General features: G+C 40.8%; 1 protein-coding gene across 8 annotated transcripts in view; it reads right to left on the bottom strand.

Moving 5' to 3' along the window:
- EBF1 (EBF transcription factor 1) overlaps positions 1-23,225 on the bottom strand; it is a 334,154-nt gene that overhangs the window by 291,409 nt on the left and 19,520 nt on the right. For all 8 annotated transcript variants that reach the window (XM_084637706.1, XM_084637708.1, XM_084637709.1 and 5 more), the window contains exon 6: positions 18,842-18,910. In XM_084637706.1, coding sequence (XP_084493832.1) covers positions 18,842-18,910 — 69 coding nt within the window. The remainder of the gene's footprint in view (positions 1-18,841; positions 18,911-23,225) is intronic.

The raw sequence follows: 23,225 nt of genomic DNA, 5'->3' as shown, positions 1-23,225 counted from the left end.
TTCAGAGTTATACAGGTGAGGGCTCCCAATATCATTAGATCTCTCTGACCAGATCCTTACATCACTTAATGGCAGCCTACCACCGTCTATGGCCGTAATTTAAATGAGGGAACCAAATGCACAGCTGTCTGGTTCAAATTGTGCAGAATGTGTATTCTTCTGTCATTCAAAGAAATGTCCCCTGCAACTCTGGCCTTGTTCAAATTAACCACAGAGGATCCAAGAAAGGAACTAGGGGGGGCGGGCCATGCCATACGGTGTGTGTGTTGTGGGTGGGGGGGTGTTTGCTTAAATGAGCAAGTTAAAAATAAGGTTCCTCTGGAAAAAAAAAATTATAGAATGTAGGAATTACAGCTGCCCTACTGCCTGGGCTAATTCTGGCCCCTTTTATTCTCCACTGCAGCAAAGTAAACTAAAAACCCTAACGTTGGCACTTTAATGCAGGACACAAAGGGGCAGACTGTGAACCCCTGAGCCAGCTGTCCACATGGCACTCACGGCGCCATACCCATTAGTAAGTGCTCACCAAGGCTAGCAAGGAGCTCACAGTCTGACCCCCAGCGGAGATCAGGCCAAACATACATTCATTGTGGAACAAGGCGCACCCCTCCTTCTGGCTGTTGTGAGGTAGGGTGTGGGGCAGCTCCTGCAAAGGGGAATGGCGGAAGCCCTTTGGCTGGAGGCTGCTTTCCCTTTCTATCCATCCGCAGAGAGTCTCCGCTCCTTTTCCTCACTCCTGTATGTGGGAAGGAGGTTCCGGGCGGCCCTTTCATGCTCCCTCCCATATGAACAGGGGAGGATTCCAATTTCCACTGCTTCATTGTGTCTTTGGTATTGAGTTCACTCATCGGCCTTCTTCCCTCAGCTCCCTATGTCTGCCCTCAAACAGAGAGCAAGCTGAGCCCTGGGCAATCCATGCAGCCGTCAGGCTTACACATCTGTGGTGCAAGCTGCTACTCCCATACTGCTGATGACAGATGCCTAGAAGACCGCTGATCCACAAGCCCAGATCCAGACGGAGTGCACCAGGCATCTTCCATTAATCCACCCCTGGCTACTGCCTGCTGACTTGCACCATCAGACACATACCCAATATACCTTTGTCCCTTCCATGGTACAAACATGTATGCACCAGATAAATCAAAGGGGAAAACAATAAATAATAATCAAGATCATCTACAGTTTTAACGATAAGCTGTTTAATGAATTGTAAAGTACACAATTCATAGTAAGAGACTGTATATTGTCAAAACTAACATTAAAGTGTATGGAGATAATTAAGCAATAATGACCTCTGCGTAGGGCATTTCCTAGGAATTAATGACCAGCCAGGAGGAGCTGATGGCCCGAGGTATAACCAAGGGCCATTAACCTCAGCAGGTCATTAATACTCAGGAAATACCCTGCACTAAGGTCATTATTGTGAATATATGATAAAAAGGGGGGGGGAAGAGTAGTAAGCTTACAGATGTTTTTGTTGGTGATGTCATATCAGTTACGTACTGGGCATTCAGCTCCTCTACATTAGCTATCCATACTGCCTAGGTCATCTCTCAGCATTGAATTCACCTGATAATGCATCCTCAGATACAGAACCTGGTTCTGGGATTTTTTACAGACAGTGGCTGTAATGGGCACAGAATCGGGCACAAATGACATATTCCCTAAACTACATTTAGGGTTAAAGACAGGTCAGATAAACACAACTACAGAATTTGTGTTTTAATCCATATTTTGCAGATGAAATGCTCATGAGAGCAGCAGCTCTGGAGTCCAAGTTTCAGGCTAATGACTCTAAAAGGAGCAGTGTATAAATTAGTGCATGCTGTCGGGAGGACCGCTCCCAGCTCAATGACTAAATCCTGCACCCAGGATGCACGCACAGGGCCCCCATTAACATCAGTGGGAGCTACGCAGGCTGAATGCGAAAGCAGAACATAACGCTAGCAGCCTGAACCTGAAAACATTCCACCTCTGGATCTCCCAGGGACTCCAATGGGAGTTCCAGGAACAGGAGGGTCACCTCTTGGCTGGGTTAGGTGACAAGCTAATGCAGAGATGGGCATGCTCTGGAATTGGTTCCTTTCCTCCACCCCCAAAAGAGTCATCCCTGGACAGAAATGTACCAGCAGGGAGAAAAATCACTCTCTGACGCAACATACAAATGGTTCAGAGCATCAGGAAAATGTTGCAGCTGAGTGACCAGGGAGGATATCGCCAATATTTAAATGCAATACCCAGAGAGGGGTTTCCCAGCCCCCTCTGGTTTGTAACCTATAGTCTAAACACGCTGGGTAAAACACAACTACACAAACTTGGGGACAAACTCCCCCATGGACGCAGAGCATGGGGCTCCCACTTTTTCTCTTAAAAGTTGAACTATAATCACAGAAAGAAAAGGAGTACTTGTGGCACCTTAGAGACTAACCAATTTATTTGAGCATAAGCTTTCGTGAGCTACAGCTCACTTCATCGGATGCATACTGTCACAGATAGTGACAAAGCCCTAACCCTGGCGCCCTCATTGAGGCGAGGAATCTTTCCTCAGGTGAGCAGCCCTATTGAAATCCATGGGAGTTAGGCACATAGGAGCTTTGGAAACTCCACTAGGTGCCTACCTACATCTTCAGGCACCTGAATACCTTTAAAAATCTGGCCCATAGTACCTATAATCTTCACAGCTTTAAAGGACATTTCATCTGAGGTGCTGGTAGCTGAAGTGGTGACATCCTGCCTACAGGGCCAGCTCTGGAATTTTGCAACAGGGCTGCCAGTCAAGTTTTTGGTCAAAGACCTCCTAGGAGTGACGTGCGCCTGTCCACCATTATGCCACTGCTACACACAGGAGTGAACACACACACACACACACTCTTTTGCTGCAGTAGCAAACCCCAGCTGCTTGTTCCTTTCAACCACAGGAATGCATTTACACCAATTTATGTTTTCAGGTCTAAGGAAGAGAGCTAGTAACTAGAAAGGAAGAGAGCTAGTAACTTAGTGTTATGTGTATATGAAAACAGATTCTCCTTTTTTCTCTTGCCCTAAAGGGGGGTGGGCGGGGAGGACAGTCTAAATACCTTCCAACCTGGAGATATGAGCACAATACCCATTGCACAGAAGCAATTATACAATTTGGTTTTAAACAAGCCCACACGAGGGCAAAATTACTTGATTTTTCCATCACAGGCCCTCTGTTCATTTATTTTTTCCTTCTTAGACCAAGGCTAACAAACTTCCTTGGACGTGAAAATCATGTAATTTTTTTGCCCCATAGTAGCTTCCTCTATGTAAAAATCTGACCTGTAAAAACAAACATACAGTGGCAGTGTACTAAAATATTTCCCAAGTATACCACTGTCAGACATCACAGCTAATCACGCTGTTTGAGAGAGCACCACAGTGATATTTTCAATCTCCTTTTCTGGAGAAATAAACTGCACTGATATTTTATGTTGTTACAGCTCTGAGAGAAGCCTAGAGTAGCTTTTCAGCTCCAGCATTTCTTTTTAACCATTTACAATCTATTGGAAGAAAAATTAAGCATGACATCAGCAGTGTTAAGATCCTGGTGATTATATATTTAAAAACAGCTATTAGTCAACAAAATAAAAATAATTAAGTAAGGAAAATTAGGGCTTGTTAGTGCACATAATTATCAGAAGCATAAATAGAATAAAGGCAGCAATGCAGAAATATTATCTGCAGAGAAAATTATTCAAGTATGCATTTGCGTAACTCTGCATTTTAACTTAACCCTTTGAAACATTAATCAAACCATGGCTAATTATAGGAATTAAGGAATTAAACGATGGAATCTTCTAAAAGATATTATTTAAAAGGCAGTTTATACAATTACTTCTATAGATGTTTGCTTTAAAGAGAGAAACATTTCTACTGTAATGAAAAGGGTCTTAGAAAATTAAATTAACAAGGGGGGACCAGGCTGATATGAAACTAAATTAGCATCAAATGCAAATTACAGGGTACTTAATGGTAGAAACAGGTGCAGAGAAGGACCCTAAATGAGATAAATGAATAAAACATCCCTCTGCACAAATGTGGAAGCTGACACAAAGTCAATGATATGAATAATTCAGCAGTCTCAACACTGCTGTTGAGGTCAGCTTTCCTTGACCTTTGAAACAGGAAGTAAAATTCTGTCCAAATTTGAGTGACTGGAAATGTAACAGTTATTTGTTTAAAAGAACACCTTTTAAGAAAGACAGAATATATATATTGGATGATAACAAATTGAAGCATCGAATGAGTGTACTCCAGGAAAAAATATGCAAAATTAAGAACCTAATAAATGTAAGATCAGCAGCGCTTATAATATATTTGTTTCAATATGAAATCCTAAGAAAAGGTTTCTATCTCAGAATATTCAGGTCAATATGTGAATATGTGCAGCACTAAATGGTTTCATCGGTCTTTAAAAATACTTTAGCTGTGCTTCAGAAGTTATTCACAGCGTCAAAAAAATTTACATTTCAGGTGTCTTTTTTATTTTGTTTTTTAAATACAGCATTAAGGCATTCAAATTAGTTATGCAAAGCTGAGTAATCGATCATTTTTGTGCTATAAGCTTTCTTTAAAATAAAAAAAAAAAAGCTTGTAGAATGTCTTTCTGGAACATCCTCTTTCTCTAAATCCTGATTTAATAAACATTTGAGTTTTAGAAATTTTAAAAAAATCATCTTCAAGAATAAACCACCCTGATAATTGCAAACTGTTAAGCACAGTCCACCAACGAAGGCTGTCGTTCTATATAGATATAGACACAAAGAGAGAGATTCTCATATATCAAACAGCACATCCTTCTCACACTTACAAATCTGGAGCATCTCCATTAAATTCAGTGGTGTTCCTTCATATTTATATTCATATAACTAAGAGCAGAATAGGACCCTGCATTTTTCACTTTGACAAAATGCTCAGGAAGAAATCTGGGTTCACATAATTTCTGACTAAAAGGTGTGATCCTAATTTCAAATTGAGTTTGGCACTAATACAGATTAATAAGGTATGACAAACAACTAATTTATCCAGGCTGAAAAGACAGGCAGAATATATACAGTATATCACCCCTGCTGCTTGTTTTACAAGGTAACAAAAGATGTTAGATAATACAAGTTCTCTCTCCTTCTCCTTTTGTTCTATTAATCTGTTCAGCAGCTTACCTGCTTACCTTTCATCTGTATAATGCACATCAGACACAAGAAAATCTTGTACTGTAGGCTTCATTTTATTTTCTACTTTTAGAATATCAAAATACCATGCTGAGGACTGAGTCTCAAGAAGCCTGTGCTATTAAATGAGCTGTAGCAAAGAAGTTTGAAAGGTAGTTGATCTTAAAGTAAGGTCTGAACGTAGCAGCACTGAAGATGCATATTAATGAGATAAACAAAATCATTCCTCACATTGCATAATCAAGAGTGGTAAACCAAACCTTGCTTATTTAGGGTTTTAGTTAATGACTAACCTGGGCTATGGCTTTGTGTGCCAAGCCTCTTTCCCTAAATGATAGCTATGAGAACCCAGCTGGTTCTAATTTTGAAACAACCAGTTTCTCTATTCCCCAAGTGCTAAAGAAAATAATCCCAGCAATCCACGACTACACGCTTTCACAGGGATAGCAGTGAGAATTTGACTGTAGAGATAATTAAAGTCATTCCCAAAACTTCCAAGGAAGAGGGGGAAAATAGGGGAACCTCTGACCTTGTTTAAATTACATTAACAACCAGTTAGCTTTGGAGAAGGGCAAAAAAAAGTCCTGTTTTTATAGATTTTTTTTAACTCTCCTCTCCTCTAATAGTTACAACATTTGCAAAGAAAATGTAATAGACTGCGGCTAGTAGGAAGATTAGAATGAGGTTTGGAGCATGGATGTTCCTAATTTGGCAAGAGCAGAGGGTTTTGGTAAACTTGAATAAACTCATGTGCAGCCACTGAGATCAGAATGGGTTTAAAGGGAAATGATACTGTAACAGCAATAAAAACAACTGGTACGGTATCTGCTTCGAACACTGACAAGATCTTTTCAAAATTAATGTTTCCTGCAGCCCTGCCATGAGCTAGGTCTAAAATAATTTTAATATTAATAAAACTCAAGAACATGTCAAACTTGAGCCAATCCTCTGACAATATTAGTTGGCCATGTCTTTCAGAAAACAGTGGGTCAGATTCTCACCAGGCATCATTTCATTGCCTTTGATGGAGCGATGTGATTCATACCAGCTGAGAACCTGGCCCTATGTGTGTCATATAAATAATGCTTTATTCACACCAAAAATAAATTGGTAGGCTCCTGTCTCTAATGACATTCACCACTCTGGATTCTGCACAGAATTCAGAGATGGTAAGAAAGAGTTTAAAACATGTGTAATCTCTGTGTGCACTATCTGCCTTTAACAGGAAGAAGAGATCAGCTCAATGAGTGCTATTCAGGGCCTCTCAATTAACCTGATTAGTTCAGCACACTGCTCTCATGAATGACACCTTATCTTGAAAATGAAGGAAAAACTTCCTTCCTCATGGAGAGATAGGAGTCCCCTAAAGCCAGAAAGATGCAACCTATCAATGATTAGCTCCCCAGTTTCTTTTTCCTTTCCTAGCATACAGGTCACTGAGACCAGAAGAGGCAATGCCTGATTGGATTTTGTGTCCTAGGGATAGACTGTGCACGATCTCATCTGCCCAGGTGGCCTACAAGAAAGCTGGGAAAGGATGCCCTTTAGGCAACTGCAAGCCCCTTCTTTCGGAGTCAACCAGGCACATGATGGGATTGCTGGGAGCAGGCTGCAATTCATTAACCCTTCAATAACTAAAGCAGCCCATGAATATAATAACTGCATGCAAGAGGTAGAAGGCTATGACTCTCCAACCTTCTGCAGGGCTGTGTAAAACAATGACTTGTTTAAATGTGTTGTAGTTGGAAACTGGTTTCATATTTGACAGACTAATGGGACATAACTGTGTAACTATGACAAAAAAGTATTCACAAAATTCTCTTATTTCCCCCAGAACAATCTCAGATTTTTTGAAAAAAATCATGCTACTTACAGCAACATAAATATTAACTAATAGCATGTTACCCTCTCAAGCATGGATGGCTGCGAATGTAAACAGGGCTGGCTCTGTTAGGAATACACTCCAAGAGTTAATAACAACAACAATCAGGAAAAATAGCTAAGTAAGTTAGTTACAATATTTGAAACAATCATTTACAAAGCCCCAATGCCTTTAAGGATATTAATACTCCAGGCATTATAAACCCTCGATGATTTGATGGGCATTAATATTCCAGTATTAGAAATCCCTGTTTTTAAGGTATTTATATTCTACTGTATTAATACTCTTGTAGTTTCTGACAAATTAAGCTACCACTGGCAGAGTGAGGCACTTTTTTGAAACAGGAACTTTTCTCATATCGTAAGTTGTACAAGATATGACAATTCCTATGCATAACGGATTTTATCTAGGGGTTTTCCTCCTTCGTCAGAGCATGGTTTATTCAGTTTTCCAAGAGTGCCAGAGCTATTCCTGAAGCTGGACTAATTAGGCTTTAAAACAAAGTAGCTTGACATAGCCAAGAGCCTGTCTTGTCTATTTAGATGGTAAGCTTGCTGGGGCAGAGAATGTCTCTACTATGTGACTCTACAGTGCCTAGCACAATGAAGCCTGGGACAAGGCCAACCTAACAGCAGGAGAGCAGCTCCCTCAGGGAACATGCTGCCACGGGCTCTCCCAAACCACACAGCTGCCCACTGCTCCACTCCTTGAGAAAGTTACAACCCACAGAGCCATTAATGCCATGCCATGGAACAAAAGGGAGCCTCCGACGGATCGTTAATAAGAAAGCAAATTCTATGGAGAGGCTTTTAAAATGTAAGGAGTTCCAACTGTGAAGTTCTCAGCCGAGAGACTGTGACCCCCAAGGAAGATCACAGACAGGTGTCAAGGAGTCAGGACCATCCTGACGTCACCAAATTGCTAAATGGCAGCGGGGCCCAGCTAAATGGAAGGAGGGTTCCAGGGCGGGGTGTCAATGTTTCTGCTCTAGACCAAGAAGAATCCAACGCTGGATTAAGAAGTGGGAATCCACAGGGTATAATTTTTTTTTTAAATGCACTTCTGGACGTGGGGCCAGACTCCAATCTTAGATGAGTGGCATCCGTTAGAATGCATTTTGGAGTCTGCTCATGCACACAGGTAACAGTAGATTTTTCCAAGGTATGCAGAGATGCATCTGGGATCAGAACTCGGCCATTACAAGACTGAAGTCATGCAGAGAAACATGGAGCGTGTTAGGAAGAATCCTTACATCAGCGCTTAATAGCTCCAAGCAGGGCTAATTTTCTTCTTCTTTTAAAGCACAGAACTTTATAATGACAATGGAATACATTTCTCCCCTTCTTGTGACAGCCTTCTACAAAATCCAAACTAGGTAATAGGTTTTTTAACATCCACTTATCAAACTGACTTAACATCTGGGATGTCAGCCAATGGTTATGGAGGGATATAGATGCCAAAAAGTCTAACTGAAAGATTATATTCAAAAAGATTACAAAAACGATGAGAATCCAACTGGATAGAAGTGGATAGTTATCCCAGTCAAAAAACCTGGAAGGCAGCCTAGACAATGATGGAGAAAATTACTGAAAATGATTTTTTGAATACCATCTGATGTTAAAAGAATTGATCTAACCATGGTTTTTCAGTCCTTGTGTTTTTGTTTTTTTTTTTACCCAGCAGAGCCGCTGACTATATCCTATAATAGTAACTCTTCCAAAAATGCTTTTGATATTGAGTTCATGAACAGTTTTGGAAGCGTCCAAGAGGATAGTGAAGAAAATGCAAAGGAGTTCCTGACTCAAACAGCCAGCCTGGCAAGACCCTGACATGAAAAGGGAACTTATTAATCCATTACCAGACATCTAGGAATGTTATTGTAATATTTTTTTAATTCAGTTCAGATGACAGCCCCTTCTGAAGGGGACAATGGCTTGGTACGATGGACTTTCTTCTGTGCAAGAAAAGATCACTTTTTAAAAAAAGCATCTGACCACGGAGCTGACTGAACAATCCTATTGGCTGAAATTGACATTTTATTACACCATTTAGAATGTCGGAGGGCTGGGGGGGAAATCAGTCAATTAAATCTGATTACACAGCAAGATTTTAGGATCTTTCCAACAATACCCTGTATCCTTAAAAACAAAATCTCATCTCTCTCTCTCTGGCACTGAAAGTGTTAAAGAAAACAATAAAAGAACAAGTGTACAGGGTAGGATTTACTGGCATTTACTTTTAATCTATGGTCCTTTGCTCTATGGCTTATCAGCCCTATGTCAGTCCTTTTTCCTCCTTTATATTTCATGAGGAGACCCACATGCTGCTACTGAGAGACAGAGCCCAAGTATCTGGAAGCTTTTTGTCAGGTAAAAAGAGAAGAAAAAGGAAAGGAACAAGAGAAAAAGCAAAGCTAAGAGGCATCTATTAGATGTCACTAGGCTTTTGTATTCATGTCAATGATTCAGGATTAGAGTATTTGAAATAATCTTATTGAGAGGAATCAAAAGCCCCACAGAGTGAGAGCCTGCCCTGTAGCATATGGCAGAGCAGTGGACAATATCTTATTAAAGATGTGTTAGCTAACACTATTACTTTTTATATTATATTACAAAACTATTGTGTCTCAAACAGTTAGCTAGATGGCATAGTTGCAGTATGCCATTTTGGAGGTTACTGAGCTGTTATAAAGCTATACAGATTTGCCAGCTTGTCTGCTTAAAACATTACATTTTATTTTATTTTTGTTCTTTCCCCTGCCCCGTGTTGCTGGAAAGAGAACCCTGCACTTCACCGTCAAAAGAAAAAGAGTCCAGAAGTGTACTGAGGACCACTCTGTTCCCACTACAAACATGGTGTGTGTTACACTGATCAGCCACTACGATTTCCACCCTGCTCCCGAATTAGTTTCATTGCATTTCAAATCTGTGCCCTTAATAAGAGAGGACATGGAATATGCAGAATTCACAGATTGCTTCTGCTATATCTTTTTAAAAAAAATTCAGACTCAGTTTTGCCAGGTTAAGGAAATTAAAATTCTGTTATAAATGAATACTACAAGTCTAAACCTTTATTTTCTCCAGGACAAAGGCTTGTAATTGGAGAAACAGCCCTTCTTAGGTTTATCTTCATCGGCTTTACCTTTAGAGGCAGCTAGAAACTAAAGACAAAACAGTACTGTTTGTAGTATTTCAACGACAGCAGTAAAAGTCTGTATATCTGGGTTACTTTCGAACTGTCCAGGATATAATTTCAGGGTAATGAAATAAAATATTTTAATAATTTCTTCACATAAAGCACAAATGAAAACCTCCAGAAGTATTGCTTTCCTATATCAAAATTTTAAAAGTAGTACAGAAAACTATTTATGCCACTTTTTAAAAGTCTAAAATACTGTCCTTAGCGAAAAAGCAAACACTTATTTGATACAGTAATATATTCTGATCACAAACTACCTCTGCAAAATTGCTAATGTGACACACTGGAAACTTTGTATGGCTTTTCTGTACTTTTCCAGAACTGTTACAGAAGAAAAACTGATACTACAGGAAAAGAGAAAACTCATACCAGAATGTATCATTTCTACTGGATGACATGCTGCTGTTTCAGACACTAAGTTAAACACATTTCTAGGATGTCACCCCAGTTACGATCTACATAGAAACCACTACTTGCTTTTTACTGTATTTTATATTTATTAGCAGTATGTTGTGTTAAAGTGATATATCTCCAGCGTAGTGAAGGGCATTTGAATATATCACGGTTATCTTCACAGGCGTGGCCATTAAAATGCAAACATACAGATTGTCATTTATTTATTAGATTAGGGTAGCGTTTCCCAAACTGTGTTCCGCGGAACACTGGTGTTCCGCCCTATGTGAATAGGTGTCCGTGAAAGAATCATAATTTAAAAAAAGGGTCTTGCACTTGATTTTTGTACTACTTTATACGCACTTTCCAGTTAGAAATTGTTAGTTCAAGTTATTTTACATTTGTATTTTTGCTTTGTTTTATAAAATAAAATATATTTGAGCATAAATAATGCAATTTTTTATTTGAAAACCAAACGACTACAAAATAATATTAGACGTGTTCCATAAATATATATCAGGTGTTCCGTGGCCAAAGAAGTTTGGGAAACGCTGGATGAGGGGCCAATTCTGGAAACCGTGATGCATGTGATGGTCAGCAGGACAGCTCGCACATTGAAAGTTACTCATTTGCATAAGCAATTGCAGGATGGAGCTGTTGGTTACATTCTTCTGCACAAAAAGCTGCCAGAGACACAGGCTACACATTTCATATTCAAAACAATTTTAGCCAATCCACAGTAAAATTTAGTATGATCTCCACAAACACATTTTATACCCTTCTCATTCCTAGCAATCATGTGTGTACTCCCACTGCGATGGCAAATGTTGAAATAAATCAGGGGATGAAGAAAGGATGGTAAATTTATCCTCAGCAGTGACAGTTTAGATAATGCAACATTTCTGAATTTTTTTATTTTCAAAAACTCTTCCCCGCCCCCCAAAAAAGGAGAGAGTTATGCTGAGTTGTATGGACTCAGAAAACTCCCTAGGCTGAGCGCGTCCTCTCAGCTCCATGACACTCTTTGAGGTAGCAGTTAGCATTAAGAAATCGATAGGTATGAAGAGCACATTTTAAGTTTTGTGAATGGAAACAAAGGAAAGTCCCCAGTCAAGGCGGGTTCTGAGTTCCTCCTGGGAATGGCTCACTTCAGGGGAGAGCTGAGCATGCTCTGAACTTCGTAGGGGGCCTGTAGCACCAGGCACCATCAGCTAAAATTTTTGCAGATGCCCTTTAATCTTGAGTGCCCAGCTTTCCACCCCGAGGCCTCATTTTCTGAAGTTCTGGGCAGGTCGCAGTGACATAACTGGAGTTTGGGGTATACCTTGGAAAAATTAAGCCAAAGATCCCCTCGAGTGCACTGCTAAAAATTGAGAACACAAAATTAATGCCCACTGAAAACGCTGGCCCCTAGTGACCAAGGCTAGGATTTTCAAAATAGCCTAAAGGAATTAGGTGCCAAAATCCCAGTGAAATTAAATGGAAGTTGGATCCCTAATTCTGTTGGATTCTTTAATTCTTAAACCATACAAAGGTAAAAAGTCTCTTCAGGACAGAGACCATCTATCTACCTGAAACTGGATAACATCTAGCACAATGAGACTCTGATCCTGGCTGGAGTCTCTGGACGCTAATGTGATATTAAATAATGATAATCAGGGATAAGATCTGAATGAAACAAAGCTCATAACCCTAACTGCAGATTGAAAAGGTATTTCTGAGAGAAGCAAGTAACTATTAGTGCAGTGTGTCATGTTTTTACAGAAACCCAGAAAACATAAAACCAACTGGAAATTCGGAACTGGGTTTCCGAGAGGTTCACAAACTTCTTGAGCAAAACTCAGACCATGTTAGGGGTTTGTACCATAGTTCTAAAACTATACGAAATTCTTTGGGTTTTTCCATCAAATCCCACAAATAAACATGTGGAAATCGTTTGGTTTAGGCCAATTTCTGCTTTGAGATTTTGGGTTCAAAGTTGAAACGCAAAGTGGAACTCAGGAGTGCGGGTAAGCAAGAGCTGGGGAGAGAGACACAACCCACATGGACTGAAACCAAAGAAAATACTTGCATAAACCCCTGTGACGTTCTCCCCCAATTCTATTTTATTGGAAGCAGGACTGAAGCCACATCAGGGTTCATTTCTATGCCAATTAGGAGTACCTCTAGAGCAGTGGTTCTCAACTCTGGTCCACTACTTGTTCAGGGAAAGTCCCTGGCGCGCTGGGCCGGTTTGTTTACCTGCTGCGTCCGCAGGTGCGGCCGATTGTGGCTCCCACTGGCCGCGGTTCGCCACTCCACGCCAATGAGGACTGCAGGAAGGGAGGCCAGCACGTCCCTCAGCCCGCGCTGCTTCCTGCAGCCCCCATTGGCCTGGAGTGGCGAACCACGGCCAGTGGGAGCCGCGATCGGCCGAACCTGCAGATGAAGCAGGTAAACAAACCAGCCCGGCGCGCCAGGGACTTTCCCTAAACAAGCGATGGACCAGAATTGAGAACCACTGCTCTTCAGCCTATTTAGTGGTGGGGGAGGGTTTTAGACATTTGTATTTGACTCTCCTAGGTGACAAGTTTGTACTGACTGGAGCCTCCATTGCACTGTATGAAGGTTCAAGACTCTTTTGGTCACCTAGTTTACATGCAAAAACACTTTAGATAATACTTTGCAGATGTGCCAATCATAACCAAATCCTGTAGAGTGCTGTTTTGTTGCTACCCTCTCAAAAAGTCAAGTAACAGGCTTAAAGCAAATCACATTCACTGATCTAGGCTGAATTCTGTCCCTTTTGAGAACTTGCATGGAGCGTTAATGCATTTAGTCTGCATGATACAAGAGTAGCTGAATTTTACTGGGGGGGCGGCAGGGGAGATATTGCTCAGTCTGCTGGTACAGACAAGACAGCCTACTTCATGTATGTGCATGTAGGTAACATATTTTATATTCCCTTTGCCACAATCCTCCTTTCACCAATGTATGATCATTAACTTCCACTTTTCTGTTCCTACAATGTACCTTGCTTTGGATAAGTGAAACCAAAATGGCTTCTCATTTTATTCTACACTTGCATTAATACTGACTCCCTTGCTGGTATTATCCACTGAACAATCTACGTTTCCATGAAAGTCATAGTGCCTTCTGATGCCGACCAAGCTGGAGAAGCAGCACATGTTAGACAAACCTCCTATCTCCCAAAATACACCTAGCAGTGATTGCCATCAAAGTCCCATGCCTGGTTGCAAGACAAAATGGAGGTATGGCCCAGGGTAACAGGGCTATCCCCCGTGTTCCTCTACTGACCGTATGTAAAAATAGGCCAATAGGGAGCATAAATGAAGGCCGGTGAAGACAGCTTTAAAACGCAGTCTTGTAGACCACACTGGTAGTTTAGTTCAGTTCAGTTCACCGCTGGTAATGGGACTTGGGATGCAGATACAGCCAATTGGGCACATCTTGGTATGTCTATGACCAGAATACAGAGTGCACTACCAGAGGGACAGATGTCCCTTCACTAGGTGTTACTAGCACCCATCTCAGACTGTTTCCAAGGTCACTGGCATGTGCTGAAATCTCCTTTGCCACTCTGGGCCTGTGCCATCTTGTTTCACGATCAAGGTTCTGTGGGCACTGAGCTATTCCCTTGCATCCAAACACCCATTGCTTCCTCACTAGCAAAACCCCCATCCTGACATCACCTCTCCTCGCTGATGATGGAAAAGCTCTGAAAAATGACCTGACTTTACGGCACTTCAGAGACCTTCCTTGGGCATGTAAAGCTACTGTTAAAGGCACTCATTGCCAAGTCTGCACTAGGCCGGAACCGCATATCTTGGGGAGGCAATAGGGCATAACTGGTGCTACTTTCCTGCAAAACACCTGTATTTCCCCTGCACAGCATTTTGGCATGAAAGAGGATGATCAGGCCCATAAAATACAATCCGCTACACGATGACTTTTAAAGCAGTAAAACAGAGGCAGTGAAAGTCATTCACGCCTCTTTTCATGTCACTGCACTATGAAATCCTATCTGCAAATATAAATGTTTTCAGGTTAGAGACTGAAAGATTTCAAAAAACACCTGTAAGCAAGTCAGTTCCCTAGACACCCTGGTGATTGGGTGCATCCCAGATAGATTAGAGAAAAATATTGATCAATCTGATAACTCCTATTGACAATAGCTCTGATTGGGCCAAAATATGTAAGCAAATGACAAATGCAATTTACTCCTCAGAAGTTGGGTCCATTTCAATGTGAGGAAAGATGGCAGTACGAGAAGCACTTTCAAGTTTTCACAAATTAAGGCCAGAAGAATCCATTATGATCACCAGTCGGATCTCCTGCATAGCAGAGAGTATAGAAATTCACCTGGTGAGGATTCCATCAAGCCTAACAACTTACGGTCGAACTAGACTGCATCTTCTAGGAAGACATCAGTCTTGAAATTTACCTAAATAGGTCCTCTTTTAAAATCGGTAAATTGCAGCACCGTCCATTTTCAGGTCATCACAATCACACTGACTAACCATGCCATCTGGAAAATGACAGAATTCAGGAATAGTATAGAACCTGTAGACTGAACATGACCCTTTATGCTGAAGTTAATCTGCCGCATGGTGGAGATTGAAACAACTATCTGTATTTATCTTAACCAGCAGGACTACTGTTTCCTAGATCCATCCATAAAAGGTAAAGAAAAACACAGCAAGCATTGGTATCTCAATTGAATATCTAGATCTACAATGGTCAGGTGGGTTAAAAGAAAGTTTGCAAGGGTGCCAAGATACGGAAGCAGCTTTCCCAAATCAAGAAATAATATAAAGTTCCACTTTCCACCCTTTGTGACTTTTGTCATTATCGTCTTTTCTGATTCTTACAAAGCAAACCTAATTAGAAAGCTCTCTCATTAGTCTTCCAGAAAAATTAGCACAGCTTATGCTAATTACTCCTGTAAAATTTAATAAACTCGTTGAAATGGGAATAGTCTAATGAGGTTTTATTTATTGAACTACGATAACTGTAAGGGAAAAGGTTAGGACACAGGGATATCTAGTGTGGTAATAAAACTACAATTTATTCAATTTCTGCACAGGAATTTTATTGCAAATCTTTTAAATTCAAATATGAGTTATAATTTGAATGTTAAATCAATCTAGAATTTAATATAATAACTGCAAGTGCTACATTTTACTTTATCTAGGATTACTACACAGCCTATAGCTTCGCTTGTAACAGGAATCATTGTGCATTTGTGTTGTGACAATAATACCCCTTTTACAATTAGTTCTTGGTGATAGAGCTTCACTTAGATACATGTGAAGCTGAGTTAGTGATCAAGTATACAGGCAATTCTAAAAAGATAATTCCACTGTTTTTTCCAGGAGCTTCCTTGAGATGACTGGTCTATAATAATAATAGATTTATACCTCTCTTCAGAGAAGAGAAAGACGCTAAATTTCTATAGTTCACTTTTATAATAGACTAAAATATAAAGTAATTTTCTGGACTGTTCTCACATGCACCTACTGAAATTTTTAACCACACTTTTAAGTAAATAAAAAGGTACAGTCCATATTTCTTAAATATCTAGTAAAAAAAATCTAACTTTTAAGTTGATTGTACATGTTAACTTTGTAGCCATAAAGACTGCTCTATCTGTATCCCACAAATGGCTTTCTTGAATAACCAATCAAAAAGACAGTCACGGGGAAGAACAGGGCAGGGTTTTTCATATAAGTATGGCTGTCTAAAAAACGGTAAGAGTTTAAGTGGTGATTCTGTCTTAAAGTCAGATTAAATTCAAAGATAAGGCTTTATCAGACTGCAAGGCATGTGGGAGTGCTTCAGCCCAAACGTCAAATGAATTCTGCAAGCTCACATGCAAATAAAAATAGCTAAATATGGTTTTGCATCTCAATTGACACAATAGTTTAAGATTTAATGCATGCAGAAGTGACAACAAGCGCAACGAAACACACGTTCTGACTTGTGAAGACTTTTTTTTACAACAATTGTTAAAGTACTCCTCTTAAGCTATAGCAGCTCCATCTAGATGTCTTTATACTTTTCAAACCAAAAGGGGAAAAAATGAATAGGATAAATGTCACAAGAAACATCACTAAAGCCACTAACTGTATAAAGCACGTACTTATTTGGCCTAAATTGTCTGAGCTAGCCAGGGCCAAGAAAAGGTTTTAAGTACCCTACTGGGACAGATGCAAAGCAGCAACAATAGCCACACTAATGCGATCCAGGTAACACAATCCTGTTTCAAAAACACAGGGAAGGCTAATTACAGCACTGCTGAGTCAAATTTCTTATCCCATTGCAACCCACAGGAACAGGTCAAAATCAAATGTTATTCAAACCACAGTCATATCAACCTTCGGTATCAAAGTCACAATTTAAAACCAAGTGAAGAACTTAAAAGCTTAACCCATTCACAAGCAAAAGGGGGTTCAGTGCGGGTGGTGAGGTAAGATTTATATTATAATCTAAACAGCATTCAACTTGTTTCTTAAACCTGGTGTTCAAAATTGCAAGTTTTGTATCAGTTTAAGTAAATACTGCTAATTTGATCACTACTAGGAAGTTAAATCCATTTTTTCATATAATTGGTTTGTTGTTTTTTTTCCCTTAAAGCTGCTGAAAATCTGTAGGGTTCACAGTTTAAATGAGTTGCAACTAACAGCTCTGCCTCTGCATATTGGATCGTTAAACAAAATATTTCTGTAAACCAGGTATTAGCATCTTAACATTTCACTTTTCAGTACAATGAAAAATGCATGTAAATTTTGTAGCTTTCATGTGGCTCAAAATGCCACTTTAACACCCTATTTTATACTGTTCAACTCTGCAGCCTACTTAGAGATATCTCTACAGAGATGTGTTTTTATATGTGTTCTTTTACTTCCCCTGGTGTTACCTAATTCTAATATCAGGTGAACGGAGGCATAGTTAAAATATATATGTTCGGAGATTAAAACGATCTCAAGATTAGATATTGTAACTAACCAAAACGTTTTCTCTAAGCTGCCAAAGAATGCGCTTGCTGAACAAACTCAAACAAGACATAAACCTGAAAGATTGCCTAAGCACAGTGCCAAGTGGTGCCTCTCTGCTATGTTCTCTTTTATATAATTCTGTTTTGATGTGGTGCTGAACAGATCTGACTCTTTACCTTTTTTCATAAAAATGGACACTCCAGCACAGAAGGTATTTTGAACTTAATATAGCGAACATTAACTCAGACAATAAGACAAAGAAGAACTATACTCTATACTCTGCCTTCTCTGAGTATAGGTTAGTTTCCCTTCAGGGTCCCTGTATTCACCGATTACTGCACGGTATTGCTTTCCCTGTTTGATGACAGACAGTTTCAGTCCTTCATGGCCATTTAACTCTCGCAGAGTAATGCCACATAATAAACTGTTTATCATATATGTTTCCGTACAATGAATTTCAATAATTAAAATATAAAAATGATTATTTGGCTACAACTTTGCATAATTTGCAAACAGACTGCAAATTGCTCAGAACAACTAAAACAGATTTATCGTTCTACAGTGATTTACTTGGTCATGTCAGATTAGTAATATGGATCTGTTTAAAAACACAATAATTAAGACAGGCAAAATGAATTAATCAACTGACAATATAGTCAAAATAGCACTCCAACCAAAGAAAATAACTGGAGAAAATCTTAGTTTGCAGATTTTTTTAAACTGTTCTTATGCATAAATAAAAACCTTAAAATGTAGATGGATTGCATCCAATAGAACTACTGTAGCTAAAAGTGATAATGATTCAAACATTTTTCAAATAAAAGTTAAATATTTATAAGCACCCAACCACATTCCATAAATCACAAACTATTATTTTATTCCTGAAGCTTCCCTGGCACAGCACGTGAATTGGGCCACAGAAAGTCAGCAAGAAAAATATCCCCTTTATGAACATGAATCAGATACAAAAACTAGAGCATTCCAAAGAGCAGGTCTCACAGTTACATTCCATATGGCCCTTCCACGGGAATCACAATTGCACAGCGCAACGAATTCGGTATCAACAACAAAATTTCATCCATATATATACACATAGCCCCTTTCCCATTAGCAACACAGCGCAGGTGTTTCATTATAATGAGGAATAAAATAAAATTGAAGGAAACAATAGCGGTCCTTACCTGTCAATTATCACTGGATCTGATGGAGTCTCATTTCTGTTGCCACAGCTTTTCTTGTCACAACACCGGCTACAGAGCAAAAGTGAGAGGATTTAGTGCAACCATTACACTGTAAAATCATCATTACGAACACAGGAGGTTCAAATTGCAAGCTAGAGTTACCATTCTGTCCCTGTCTGGAAATCAGTCGAATTTAGTGGGTCACATATGGGTTAATTACTATGTTTAACTTCTTGCACAGCTGGTTAGTAACGGCAAACATAAAGAGAAAGGGGTTTTGCCTGCTTTCAGGAACAATAGTTCAGGGATCACTTCAAATGGGGAGCGTGGTCTACCCCTTTTCACAGGGCCAATATACATATATCAAGACCAATAACAAGAGTGGGCTATTTTTCCAGTGTACATAATTTTAACATCAGGGTTGGTGCTCATATTATACTATTGGTTTCCAGGGGAAGCAGAAATTCCCAGCACAATATTTTCCCCTTTTAAAATACTGTTGTTAGCAGGGAAGCTAAACCAGAAACGCCATTGGCTGATGATTTTTATGCTTGAGTGTATCTGTTTCTCTAAGTTTTCAGAGAATTTTAATGATTGCTAACAGTACTATGGAAAGCACAGTGCTGCCGGCTGGTGCCCTGTATTAGGTCAGAGACAAAGCAGGCATATGAAACGTAAGCTCCCTCTACCAAAGAATTGCTCCATTGCTGACCTTGAGACTTGGATTCTTTTGAACTAAGGAACTAAGATGGCTCAGTTTCCAAAGAGAGTTAAGTTGTTGTTTGTGATGATTTCTTGTCAGGGGTTATTGTCTATTAAGAGCCTGACTCATTAAAATATCACACATGATCTCTCACACAATATATACCCACTTCCACTTAGGGCAGAAAATTCTCCAGGACATAACTAGTTAGAGATGGATACGGACTTTCCTGGGAACCAAACCTCAAAGCCCTTACTCTCATGAGCAGTCCCATGTAACCAATCAGATTCTTACCCACTTCCTTCACCTCCCTGATGGCAGGACATAAATATCCACCCACCAAGGATTCCCCCTTACAACCCCTCCCCCGTGACTCCCCTTAATAAGGGAGTAAAAGAAGTAAAAGAACACAGCCCCGGGCCGTAGGGGCACTTTGTCTCTGTGCAACCAGGGCAACCGTGCAGCCCCAGCCCCGGCCTGCCCCTCATTCCTCAGCCCTGACACAGATCCCTACCGTGCCCTCAGCAGTGCCCGAGCTTACAATGCCATAGCGGTTACTAGGCTTTCCTGTCATGCCAGGGGGTGGAGATCTGTTCATGGAAGAACCTGTCTGTGTGTGGATCTAGGGCTGGGGTCCCCTATATTCAGGGGCCTCCCGGGGGGGTGCAAGGCCCAGGCCAGAAGTGACGACTCCGTCGCTTTCAGGGGTGACCGGTCATTTCTGGGACTGACCGCGCCAGCTAATCACGACGGCCCACGGGGGCCCCCCAAAGTGCAGGGCCCAGAGCAGTTGCCCCAATTCGCCATACCCTAGGGATGGCTCTGCCTATATTACGCCTAGTTTGTACCTAGATGGCCCCTCTGCATCTGGCAGACTTACTGACTGTGGGGTGATCATATGTCCTGATTTTATAGGGACAGCCCTGATATTCAGAGCTTTGTCTTATCTTGGGGCCGATAATCTCCCCGAACCCTGTCCCGATTTTTCACGCCTGCTATCTGGCCACCCGAACTGACTGGGACCGACAAGCCTCACCACATACAACAAACCTTTCTGTAAGTGCCAGCTTTCCTCTGGGTGGAACTGAAGAAAACTGTAAATTGTACGTCACTTCTATTTTCAATTTCAACATTCAGGGTTAGGGTACTGGTAGGAATTACTGGTAGGCTACTCTTACTTCATCGAAGAGGGACTATTTTGTTCCTGCAGAATGTGGAAGAACACCAGCGCAGGAAGCAGTCATTAGAAATGCCACACTATATAAATAGCTCTGCTGGGAGTATGACAAAGGTTCTCTTATGCTCTGAACAATAGAGCGAATAATGTACAGTAACCCACCAAGACTAGCAAGACAGCCACTAGCCACACTAAAAATAACAAACACCAAATAAAAAAAAGGGGGGGCTTTACAAACCCAGCCTGTTGAAATGTGGTTTCCAACAGGAAAAAAAAAGTTTTGAAGAGGAAAAAAAGACATAATGCTTTTCACTGTCAAAGCTTCAAGGCAACTATTCAGGACTGAAACTTTTCACAGGTAATGCATTTGAGGGATGTTCAATTCTGTGCAAGTCACATTGTTTAGGACAGCCCAAAAAGCTGTATCATTCCACAGTACAACCCCATAACTGATTCACCAACAAAATTAAAAGCCTTGGCACACAAAATATATCAGAATTTAGGAAGGAATAAAATAAGCTCATAGGTCCTGGGGCCTTTTTCCCCCTTTTTTTGTTTATAAAAGGAAATTTAGCTAGCATATGTGGGATGGCAAAATTTACCCAAAAACAAAGTAATAAAAACCACTAATATTTTTAAATGATTAAATTTTAATTAGAAGCATAGCTGGCACAAGTTAAGACACATAGTTCTTGTGACTAACGTGAAGCAGGGCCAGATTCTGGCATTCTCACTGAAGTTTAGAAGAACCTTATCCCGTAAGTAGCCCCATCGACTCCAAAAGGATTATTCCTAGAGCAAGCTGGCACTGAATGTGCGGGTATCAAAACCTGGCCCCCGGGGCCAGAATCTGCCACTCTTACTTATGCTGTTCAAGGCCCCAACCCTAGAAGCCGATCCACATGGGCAGATGCCAGTGTCCACACATTACCCAAGAGGGGCCTGTCCACATGAAACAAGTTCCTGGATCAGGGCCAAACACCTCACTCTAGTGTTGGGACACGCCCCCTGAAAAGAACCCCTGTAAAGAACAAGCCAAGGTGGAGTGAAGATGCATAAATTAAGATGGGGAGGATTAACACATACTAAGGCTAAAGGGGGAATGGAATGGTTTCATTTCCTTGCAGGGAAGCTCCCTTTCAAAACTCTGGGAAACACTGCCTTCCTTATTGAGTGGCCATTGAACAGAGCTTCCTGAGCAGTAAGGTACCCGTAAACAGGAGTAGGGTGGACGAATGCAGCCTTGTGTATTATGTGAAGGTGAAAAATAAAGAGTCTGTGCCCTTTTCCTTGCAGCTTAATGAAATACAAGGTAGGGCCAAAATGCTGGGGTTTAAGTGGTTTTTTCCCCTGCTTGTTTTTTACAGTAGAAATTCAAGCATTGTCTAATCCTGGTTTTTCTATGGACAACTGGAGAATTAAGACATCACAGAAAGCCTCAGTTTGAAACCGCATAAACTGACATGAGAAGTGATTTTTGTATTCAGTCTGATTCAAACACTCTGAGTTTTGTGAATAGCTAATTAACACTTGGGAAGACAACTGTCTGTGCTAAATATCCACCTCCCTCATCCCTTCAGCTAAGAACCAAGAAAGCTCCCAATACTCTTCTCTGAGTCCTCCAAGAAATCCTCTAGTTAAAACAGGGAAGGTGAGACTTGACATTCTTGATGCTTCCAAGGTTAAAAAGTACCAAAGAAAAGGGTTGTTTTTTAAAAAAATAAAAGAAATACTTTTCTTTATCACCATAATGAATGCGGGGAAAGGGCTCAATCCCAATTTTTTCCTCCCTTCCGGGTCACTTTTCAAACATGCTTTTCTTATGAAGAACCAAGAGGAAACATAGTGTGCATGGAGGTTCAACTTTTCCCCCTGCTGACCTCTCGAGAAGGTCCACATGGGACAGTGGCCAGGCAGCTTGCATTAGGCCTTTCGGTAATGCTGGCATATTTGGGCACGTGTAAACTCAAGCACCATGCAAGAATGCCAGTGCCCATTCTGAAGTGGTACCCAGAGACTGATGGTTGCATCTCTCTCTGATTTAACATGCATTAAAAAGGAAGCCACCAAGAGGCTCTCAACCAAATCTGACCTGAATACAGGAAAGAGAGAGTATCCTAATGTACCCTTCTCATCTAGCTCTTTCTGCTCCTTTTGCTTTCTTCTCCTTCTCTATATCAGACGGATGCTGCTCTCTTCACGTCCAGACCAGCCTCCTGCTTCCCATCCACCAGGTACCATCTCTCCCCTCCGTATAGCCTACTTCCTCCCGCAATCCTTCCTGCCTTCTTCACACCAACCACCTATATGCTCCCTCCCTTGAGCTGTTGGCCAACATCATCGATGATGTTTGCCTGGCCTAGGCCCAGGCTGTGACTGGCCCTTGTGCGGTTGGAAGGGGACGGGAGCAGCATACAGGGAGCCTCCTCCCATTGCACACGCCATGGAAGGGCCTTCTGACATGACAGTCCCTGCACTTGGGAGCACAAAGACTAGTCCCTCTA

Source organism: Lepidochelys olivacea (assembly GCF_965140295.1).
Source record: "Lepidochelys olivacea isolate rLepOli2 genome assembly, chromosome: 8".
NCBI classification, from domain to species: Eukaryota; Metazoa; Chordata; order Testudines; family Cheloniidae; genus Lepidochelys; species Lepidochelys olivacea.
Note: the sequence above shows the minus strand (reverse complement) of the source record. Positions and strands in the feature narration are given on the sequence as shown.